The 11,161-nt window shown below is 37.3% G+C and overlaps 1 protein-coding gene across 1 annotated transcript; it reads right to left on the bottom strand.

The window, feature by feature from the left end:
* Positions 1-2,007: 2,007 nt before the first annotated feature.
* Positions 2,008-9,156, bottom strand: dhcr7 (7-dehydrocholesterol reductase). The gene is made up of 8 exons (XM_083917605.1): positions 9,070-9,156; positions 8,012-8,120; positions 5,153-5,375; positions 4,930-5,020; positions 4,367-4,580; positions 3,993-4,197; positions 2,660-2,791; positions 2,008-2,480 (listed from the first exon to the last, which is right to left on the bottom strand). The coding sequence occupies exons 2-8, from the start codon at positions 8,116-8,118 to the stop codon at positions 2,016-2,018; spliced, it is 1,437 nt and encodes a 478-aa protein (XP_083773731.1). The 5' UTR covers positions 8,119-8,120; positions 9,070-9,156; the 3' UTR covers positions 2,008-2,015.
* Positions 9,157-11,161: the final 2,005 nt, after the last annotated feature.

Raw genomic sequence — 11,161 nt, 5'->3', positions numbered from 1 at the left:
CTCCACAAACGAGGGGTTCTCTGTACTATACTTTTTGTACAGTTGACTGAGTTGTTGATTTTGTTTCTTGCCTGTGAAGGTCCTGCAGTTGGTCAAAATGTTGCAAATCAAATGAAGGGAGCTATGATTCCAGTTTGCAAGTACTACTTGAATTAATATTTGGAATATCCACTGAAATTTAACTAACTAATTGATGGCAATAACACTACAATAGTCAGTGTTTCTACATAAAACAAGTGAGTACAATAAGCGAATAATGCAGTGGTTTGGGTCGAGTTTGGATATATGGCAAAAACCTGATAGGAAAAAGCTTTGAATGGACACTGAGGGGAGCTGTAGGTTTCTGTTTTGAGCTGTTTATTTCCTGTTTAAAGTGGGCTGTGGATACATGACTGCACATCAGAACTCACTTGAGATTATGTGTTATTTATGCTTTGAGGTAAATCCACTCAAACTATGGAGATATGTAGCTGTAGCTGAGTACAGGGATTAGCTGTCAGCTGCTGCCCCCCAGTGTTGGACATTAAAAATAACATCAGCCTTCACCACCGCACCTCAGTGTTGTGATCTTGCTCTATTGGCTTCTTAAACACGCACATTCACACAACAGGTCTGTATGTCTTTGTTTTTTTTTTTTAAATATGGGTGGATTCATTCAGGATATGTGAAAGTCTCAAATTCAACCTTTCGAGCACTCTGACTTATCATCAAAGTAATGACTATAATGAGAATAGAACATGTAAGAAAAGATCAGTGAACACACACATAAAAGACACCATGTAGATTTAAAAGTCGTGACAAAAGTTTGTTTTGTAACTTTATCACTATATGAAAGGCAGTGCTGGAATGAGGAAATGAAAACGGCAAACAAATGTGATGGTTGGACACAAAAAAAACTTTTGTACCAGGATAGAGGTTCAGCACCAAGCAAATACAATGATCTAGCTACGTTGTAATTGTTGCTTCACAGGCTTAGTGAACATCAGACAGAACAGAAAGTGCTGTGTGCTGCTTAAGTTTAGTTTATGTGGTTCCTATAGTGATGATTTATGATTTATGTACACTGCTCTCACCCACAATGTAGAAAACAACACAAGCAATTACCTAGCCTAATCTCTCGTAACAAAATTCCCCTGCAGTTAGATACGAAAATGACAGTGAATAAATATGGGCACTTAGACAACCCACAAAGATTACATCACTTTTTATGAGGCATGTCTTGTCAGTAGAGCCAACAATCACATTTGGTCCATTAAGCCAGTAAGGCGGCAGCAAAATTTAATAAAACGTATATGATATTGATTCATAAATATATCCGTTTTTGATTCATAATTACTCATTTAGTCTAAAAAAGGCCAAGAATAATGACCCCCCCCCCCATCTTAGGCTACCTGAGTGCTAAGTGACATCACCAAATTGTTTATTTTCCTGAACAGACAAAAATAAAATCACTGCATGTGTTAAATGTATAATAAAATAAAACAGAAAAACAATAACCATATTTGAGAAACTGGTTTGTCTTGATAACTGACGGTCAAACTGACAAACTGCATTATGGGAATGTCACAGCATTGTGGAGAATAGTCATAGACTACAGTCGACTACAGAACTGACTGTTTCTGTTCCTGATTTTGGCAAAAGCTGGTTTAAATTGTGCTTGGTCCTAGTTGCTCCATAAATATATATTGTAGTGTCATTGAAAGGTGTTTAACTATGTTAAAAAGTGTAATGAAAGCAGCACACTGGGTATCCCCATACCTTCATTAAGGCAGATGAATACTTTATAGCAATAAGCTGTCCCTATCCACCTACATGTATTAGAAATACATACACATTTCACTATGTATGAAACATGGTGTTCAAATGTATGTGGTACGCTCCAATGTGTATAAAATGTACAGCCCTCATGTTTATCTTGCTTCCTTGTTCTAATATAATAATTTCCTTATATCCTAAATCTGAGCCCTGCCTACACCCACCCACCTCCTCCCTTTCTCCCTACTCCTTTCCCCTCTCTAAAACACCCCAGGAATGAGCCGGTAAGGAACAGCGTCGGTGTAGCGTTTCCAGTCCTTGCCGTACTTGCTGCTGCAGCGGTGCTCATCCCGCACACAGCGGTGGACCAGCAGGATGGTCATGTAAACAATGTAGAAGTATGGGAGTATGTGGTCGAAGCCGCAGGCTGCACAGTAGGCCAGGGAACCCATCAGGTCACCCGTGTAGTTGAGGTGCCGGGCCACTCCCCAGAAACCTGAGGTCAGGAGCTTGCTGCGATGGATGCCGCCATCACCGGAGCGGTACGAGCACTCAATGTACGCTGGCTTCCGGCCCCAGATGGAGCAGGAGCCCTCGGTGCGCCGGAACAGGTCCTTCTGGTGGTTGGTGGAGCGGAAGATGTAATACCCGACCAGGCCGAACAACAGCACAGCCAGGGCATGGGCGTTAGAGAGCTGCACTGGGTGATACACCAGGTACAGACCCTGGAGAGACAAAACAGTTATTTGCTCCTACTGTTACTTAAATGTACATATTATTTGAATGTCCATTCTAGAGTGTGCACATATAATTAATATTTTAGCAAAAGTGACAACAATGACAAATTATGTGGATGACAGGTATTCCTATTTACATCACAATAATAGCTGCATTTGTTTGTTACCTGCAGTGTGTAGAGGTATGGCAGCCAGACACAGTCTCCCCAGCCCAGATACCATCCAAAGTGGTCATGGCAGATATCAATGGTCTTTAGGTACCACGCCTCATTCCAGAAGAAGTCCAACACATAAACGGCCTAAAGGAAAGCACAAAAGACTCAGGTTTCTCCCATTAATATGACTCAAGCAGCGCAAGACGAGAGAGTGTCTTCAGAGTTGAGAACCTGAAAATGAATGGTGAACACTTATGTTTAACAGGGCTGTATACTGTATATATCAGCACTGACCTGATTCGACTAGCCCTACTTGATTTACACAAAGTAGACATTTTACACATCATGCAGCCCTAACTGAACCACAAAGTACTACCTACACATAGATTGATCTTGGAAAGAATTTTAGATCATTCAAATAAACTTACAAAATCAATCTATCAGCCCTAAGACTACTCTACATGTTAAGGTAAAGGACAATGCTCAAGAATATCTAAAACTATGCAACATATTTGAGACAAACTTTCTAGGGTTATTCATATTTAATGTCAACAACGTGTCAGTTTCTAATTTCTCTTGTTATTTTCCGATTTTGCAGCTGTTCCACAGGATCAGTGCGCAGATTTGCTCAGGTCATCAACAGAGAAGAGATACTTGGATCTGCTCTGATGCCATCCAAATCTGTGTGTATTCTTAAATAATTCACCCCGCCAAATTTATTATTTTCTCCGCTTTAGAGACCCTCATCCGCATTGCCATTTCACTCCCCCTCTCTCTGTCCCTGTATGAGTGTTTTCTGCTCTGCTGAGCAGCGTAGGTATGCTTCACAGAGCGTTCCATGCACTAGCACAGAAGGCAGCTAAAGATCGTTCATCTGTTCACATGAACCTGCGCCATTCACCTCCGTCAGCAGAGGTCTGCTCTGCGGAGTGCTCCACACGAGTATCCCTTTCAGTAGCAAAACTAGAATCTGTAGTTATAAACGTGATCAGAGGAAGCAGAACTTAACTGAATTAATCAATGAAGCTGCTGATACTGGTGCTTAAATGTGCGTCTCTCTTAATGGGGACACCGACACACTTGCCTAACAAAAAATGAAGATGTCTTGTCTGCCACAGCAATGGACAGCTGAGCTGCTGCTCTGCTCTCTGCCCAACTTATTGAATGTAATTAATACTTTCCTTAATGGTGTTTACTGCAACCTGTCCGCTGTTTATGACAATTTTATTTTATATGAATCCACCCACTCAATCCACAGATTAACCGCGGTGCCCACAAACATAACTGCAATCTGTACATTGCTACATGAGACGTCGGTTTAAAATACATTCTATTTCAACTGTACCTGCAGTACATTGACCAGGATCATGGAGTTGGTGACATGGCCGTACAGTTCTTGTTGCTTGGCCATGTAGGACAGATTGATAAGAGTCCAGGCTACAATACCAGGTCGACCATTGAAGAAAAGCTTGAAGTCAAACCACTTGCCAATGCGTGGGTTGAACTCGATGCCCATCATGTAGTTGTAGAAGATGTTCCCTGTGAACTTGCTGCAGAATCCAGAAAAAAAGGTGGAAGAAAAAAAGTTGATACAGTTGCATACTAATACCTACACCACTAGTTTACCTTTAAGATATTATAAGTAAACATGGAAAACTTTTCTGATGCAGACATCTGCTCCAACAACTTGTCATCTTCAGCGTGTATATCAGTGCTCACCAGTCCTCAGAGTTGGTGGGGAAAAGGTACGCCTTTACGAAAGCAAAGCTGGACACAGCATAGCCCAGAATGTTAGCACACCACATCAGGGGGATCCAGTTGTTGAAGACGATGGTGGGAGAAAACCAGTGGAAATACTGGGCATTTGCATACCACAGAGCATGAGTGATCAGCCAACACTGCAGCCCATTGATCTCATACTTGTTAATCAGGCCTGCAGTAGTGAAGGGAGAGACAGGTGGAAATGTAAGCGATACTTTCTGGTTTGATAATGAATGTCAATTAAGTGTTTTAAATAGTGATCAAATATTTTGTCACAATATTCTATCACTGTCTGTCAAAAGCATTGATTTATGGCAGTAATTGCCTGTTTTTAACCAGGAAAATATAAAAGTAGCCTACTCTTCAATAGAAAACATTATACTTTACATGCTTTGATGACGTTTGTTGCATATCAGTTGTTTTTAAGCTCAATAAACACATTTAATATTGGACCGGAAATTCTCCAACTTGTCTGTTGATCTACTTATGGACTGATGGTTTGGGGTATGTGTGTTAATTACCAGCAGGAGTCCTTGCGCCGTCCTGCACTCCACCAACATAGCCGGGAATAAACTTATGAGTAATGTCAGGGACACACATATACAGGAACACCTGCGGGACAACACAACCTGTTTTAACACTTCAACAAGATCATTTCCTGTTCGGCAAGAGCTGAAGACAATGGACAGTTTCTGCAGGTAGCACCCCCTAAAATGTTTCCGCTTCTCCTCTTCTTTTTCTTACCTGGAACGCCACCCAGATGGCATATATCTTGGCAGCTGACCAGGTGAAGGAAGGAGCCCGGGCCCAGATGGAGAGCAGCGTGGTCTCTCCTTGGTACAACTCCAACAGAGGCTGGCTGACGGAGCACTGGTACTGATCACAGGCCATCACAAAGTAGAAGACAATGAATGGAGCAAAGCAAAGGAGGCCAATCACGCTGCTCAGGGAAAACCAGTCCACCTCCCTGAGAATCAGATATATATAAACAGATACAGTATGAGGGCAGGTGAACATGACAGCACATTCAAGCTGTGACTGGGGGTATCATGTATGTTATGGACAGACAAATGAACTCATATTTCTCTTAATTCATACTGTGTGAGGTCCTAATGTTTCCGATATTACAAGAATGTCTAATTAAGTGTTTGAACACAAGACCACAACATTGAAACAACCTAAAACAATAAATATATGCTGATAAATTCCAAGAATGAGAACGTGTCATGTATGACTTAAAAACAATAAAGGGGAGGCAGCCACGGGTTCGACTCCAACCTGCGGCCATTTGTTGCATGTCCTGTCCGTCCTATATAATAATGGCTTGAAAAACTGCCAAAAAATACCGTATTTTTCGGATTATAAGTCGCTCCGGAGTGTAAGTCTAACCAGCCGAAAATGCATAATAAAGAAGGAAAAAAACATATATAAGTCGAACTAGAGTATAAGTCGCATTTTTGGGGAAATTTATCTGATAAAATCCAACACCAAGAATAGAATCTTAAAAGGCTATTTAAAATAAAAATAGAATAGAGAACAACAGGCTGAATAAGTGTACGTTATATGACGCATAAACAAAGAACTGAGAAAGTGCCTGGTGTGTTAACGTAACATATTACGGTAAGAGTCATTCAAATGACTATAACATATAGAACATACTATACGTTTACCAAACACTCTGTCACTAATCACACAGAACTATAACATATAGAACATGCTCTACTTTTACCAAACAATCTGTCACTGCTAATCACTACATCCACTGAACTCTTCTTCCTCTGTGTCACTTCTGAACAACTCCGCCAACTCCAAGTAGCAGGTAGCATCTTTTTTTTTCACAATGCACTTCTGCCATGACCCGCCCCCGCCCAATTTTGATTGGTTGATGTGTGTGTGTGACGATTGCTGATATACACCTAGTCTCTTACGTGACTGACATAAATAATAGCCCGGGCTATTATTTGATATTTTACGGTAATGTGTTAATAATTTCACATATAAGTCGCTCCAGAGTATAAGTCGCACCCCCGGCCAAACTATGAAAAAAACTGCGACTTATAATCCGAAAAATACGGTAATCTTTAAAACAATAAAGGGGCAATTTTGCACAACTTGACAGCTTATTATGCCTATTCCATATCTAAAACAAGAAACTTGAAATTTTAGGCTTTGTGTTGTTATTTTTCAAATAAAACATATCTGTTACTGTGATTTTTTTCTCCTGCTAAACAATCGGGGGAAATGAACTTTGCTGCCTTTTTTTAAACATACTTGCTGTGATGCCTTTAAGGTATAAAGCTGAAGGGACTTTTATTTGATGGACTAATTGGATAGTTGCAGCTGCTACACTGTAGTGAAGACAACACACTTGTCATCATCAAAAAAAGGCAGTACTTTCTCAGTGATGTTGTGGATATCAGTTAGTGGTAAATTATTATACTTAATAGTGACTGTATACTCAACATATAGAAAATAAACTGGTATACTGGTTTATTTCCATGCATGATATAAATGTTTCATATAAGGCCATACCATTGCATGGCTTAAACAACTAATGTATGTCTTTATTATGCAGCAAAATATTTGTTGCACTAATACTTTTACATTTACAAAATCATACTGCAGAAAGGCGTGTTTTTGTACTTCTGACAGTAGAATAAGCTGCTATAAACCTATAATAAAGCCCATTTATACAAACATATAAAATATACAGTACACAGATATACAGTACATTGAAGCTGACAGATGAAAAACTGTACTACAATTTATAAGAAACTAATAAGAAACAGGATTAATAAGAATGTAATGATGGCATGGCCTACAGTATAACTGTATTAGCTATTGCAAGCTGTTTTTGAGAGAATAAGTTGAACTTGGGGATTTTTACCCATCACTCCCTGTCGTGCCCCTAACATCAATAGACTTTTCTTTTAAAACTATTTTTTCTATACTATAGTACTAAGTCATAAGCAGGCCCATGTGGAATCTGCAGCCACAGAATTCTGACGACACCTCCGAAAGAAAAGAAACTTGCACATATTCATCCTGGACCACCATTGTTTAGAACAGAGCAAACTGAGCAGTCCTTCATCATCACCACCTTTCTGCGTTCAGCAGTACACGAGATGCGCCAACACTACTTAACTGTTGCAGAGACGTACTTTCTGCATTTTTCAAATTTAGTAAGTAACAACAATTCAACATGGAGCAAAGAAATGTAAAGGTTTCTGTTTAGTTTCATATTAACGCTTGTTCGCCCTCTCTTCTGCTCTCTCCTGGTATCAAGGCTGTTTTGTATGTTGGGAGGATAAATAGATGGAGATCAACACCTTGTTAAATGCAAGCATGATGATCTGGTATTCTGAAATTATCCCAAAGGACCAGATGACATTGAGCTGAGTCTGATTTGCTGCCTTAGTAAGCGGCTCCAAAACTTTTTTGATAAACACTGTCAGAGTTAAAGTTATTCCCTTTGTTTTTTAATTTCCTCTAACAAGATATTTTATCTGCACCTAGGTTTGAAGACAAGCTTCACTTTGTTATGCAAAAGTATCTTAGATGACAAAATGGCCTTTTGCGACCTGTGACTTAACATCAACTCACCATGCTCTCCCCCACTGTGCTGGCTGCTCTCCCTGTTCAGATGGTTTCCCATTGGCATTCTGCTTGGTACGCTTCCTGGTGGCCTCCATGGCCACTGCACCGTTCATTTCTGGTAACGGATCAGGTTATCAGGTCAACATCGGCAGGCTGCACTTTGCACACTACAGTCCACTTTACAGAATGCACAGGCATTAACCAGACACAATCAAAAGGTAGGTATGAAAAGGAAAAAAATAAATGTTTTCTACTTTTGTCACAGATTCAGTGCATTTAGATGAGTAGCATTTTAACAAAGCCAATGAGTCATCATGACAGGTGAAAACATGTTGGTTATTTCAACAAGCCCAACAGTTGTTATGGATACTAATGAGGTAATTGGGGAATTAAAGTCCATGTCCATGGAGATGTGACGTAACAAGCAGGGCCTTGAGTGGAGGTCAGCTTGATAAAGCTATGGTAGGCTGCAGCAGGCTCTGGATACCCGGATGCCACTGTATTGATTCAACTGAAATAAAAAGTTGTTTCACGATGCAGCTCTCTCTCTCTCTCTCTCTCTCTCTCTCTCTCTCTCTCTCTCTCTCTCTCTCTCTCTCTCTCTCTCTCTCTCTCTCTCGCACACACACACACACACTTCTGGAGCAAAGGTGACTGCTGGAAAAATTATTCACACCAAAGCAGCAACAATGCGGGCTAACTATAACGTGTTTGATGAAAAATGCCTCTCTTTTTGTCCACCGTGTCGATGTTAAGCATGTTTTTTCTTTCAGCACATTGTTCCACTGATGCAGTAAGTAAAGGGGGAGGGGAAACCCACTGTTTCATAACGCCAAAAACAAAAAAACCTCTGTCTCTTCTGAATATGTGTTCAATACGAGGGTTTTTAGCACTTGAAATATGTTGCACGCGCCCCTTCTCTGGAGACTAGGACGAAACAACTGTGGTTAGCGGTGGATACTCTTATTGAACGTTTATTTTCCGAGATTAAGGACATGCAGCAAAGTCACCCACACGTTATTACCGGATTATAAATTCGTATTAGTAAACGGTAGCTCACTCACCCGTTGATAACAGACAGACAGAGGGGAGGTGGGCTGCTCTCCTCTTCTTTCTTCCCGGGCCAGGTGCTGCTTTTCATGGAACCGCTGGACACACTCACCGTAGGCCCGCAGACTCCGCCCATAACGCGACTACATATTAATATTCAACCAATGGTATCCGTGCAGAGGCGGGCCCGGGATATGAACTTGCCTCTGATTGGATAATACTAACTGGAACCACCAGCACCTGACTGGCGATTGAATGGTTTGACAAAGAATTGTCAACAATATAACATATCTGTCGTTTACTGTGCTTACCTTTCTGTTTATTATGTTATATTGATAAATCATCATTTTACTGAACTGTTATATTAGTAAATCATCATTTTCTTAACTGTAATATTAGTAAATCATCATTTTAACTGTTATATTAGTAAATCATCATTTACTTAACTGTTATATTAGTAAATCATCATTTTAACTGTTATATTAGTAAATCATCATTTACTTAACTGTTATATTAGTAAATCATCATTTTAACTGTTATATTAGTAAATCATCATTTACTGAACTGTTATATTAGTAAATCATCATTTAACTGAACTGTTATATTAGTAAATCATCATTTTACTGAAATGTTATATTAGTAAATCATCATTTTAACTGTTATATTAGTAAATCATCATTTTACTGAACTGTTATATTAGTAAATCATCATTTTACTTAACTGTTATATTAGTAAATCATCATTTTACTTAACTGTTATATTAGTAAATCATCATTTTCTTAACTGTTATATTAGTAAATCATCATTTTACTGAACTGTTTTATTAGTAAATCATCATTTTAACTGTTATATTAGTAAATCATCATTTTACTGAACTGTTATATTAGTAAATCATCATTTTACTGAACTGTTATATTAGTAAATCATCATTTTAACTGTTATATTAGTAAATCATCATTTTAACTGTTATATTAGTAAATCATCATTTTACTGAACTGTTATATTAGTAAATCATCATTTTAACTGTTATATTAGTAAATCATCATTTTACTGAACTGTTTTATTAGTAAATTATCATTTTAACTGTTATATTAGTAAATCATCATTTTACTGAACTGTTATATTAGTAAATCATCATTTTAACTGTTATATTAGTAAATCATCATTTTACTGAACTGTTATATTAGTAAATCATCATTTAACTGAACTGTTATATTAGTAAATCATCATTTTAACTGTTATATTAGTAAATCATCATTTTATTTAACTGTTATATTAGTAAATCATGATTTTAACTGTTATATTAATAAATCATCATTTACTGAACTGTTATATTAGTAAATCATCATTTTACTGAACTGTTATATTAGTAAATCATCATTTTAACTGTTATATTAGTAAATCATCATTTTAACTGTTATATTAGTAAATCATCATTTACTGAACTGTTATATTAGTAAATCATCATTTTACTGAACTGTTATATTAGTAAATCATCATTTTACTGAACTGTTATATTAGTAAATCATCATTTACTGAACTGTTATATTAGTAAATCATCATTTTACTGAACTGTTATATTAGTAAATCATCATTTTACTGAACTGTCATATTAGTAAATCATAATTTTACTGAACTGTTATATTAGTAAATCATCATTTTATTTAACTGTTATATTAGTAAATCATCATTTTACTGAACTGTTATATTAGTAAATCATCATTTTATTTAACTGTTATATTAGTAAATCATCATTTTAACTGTTATATTAGTAAATCATCATTTTATTTAACTGTTATATTAGTAAATCATCATTTTAACAGTTATATTAGTAAATCATCATTTACTGAACTGTTATATTAGTAAATCATCATTTTAACTGTTATATTAGTAAATCATCATTTTACTGAACTGTTATATTAGTAAATCATCATTTTAACTGTTATATTAGTAAATCATCATTTTACTGAACTGTTTTATTAGTAAATCATCATTTTACTGAACTGTTATATTAGTAAATCATCATTTTCTTAACTGTTATATTAGTAAATCATCATTTTACTGAACTGTTATAATAGTAAATTATCATTTTAACTGTTATATTAG

This window comes from Echiichthys vipera (genome assembly GCF_963691815.1).
Source record: "Echiichthys vipera genome assembly, chromosome: 1".
NCBI classification, from domain to species: Eukaryota; Metazoa; Chordata; class Actinopteri; order Perciformes; family Trachinidae; genus Echiichthys; species Echiichthys vipera.
This window is presented reverse-complemented; position numbering and strand designations above follow the sequence as displayed.

Bases quoted from the DNA above. Each gene is read 5' to 3' on its own strand.
- dhcr7 (XM_083917605.1), bottom strand. From the start codon at position 8,118: ATGAACGGTGCAGTGGCCATGGAGGCCACCAGGAAGCGTACCAAGCAG. The intron at 2,792-3,992 runs GTACAGTTGAAA...GCTTTCCTTTAG, and splicing joins TCCTGGTCAATGTACTGCAG to GCCGTTTATGTGTTGGACTT. The intron at 2,481-2,659 runs GTAACAAACAAA...TTGTCTCTCCAG, and splicing joins CATACCTCTACACACTGCAG to GGTCTGTACCTGGTGTATCA.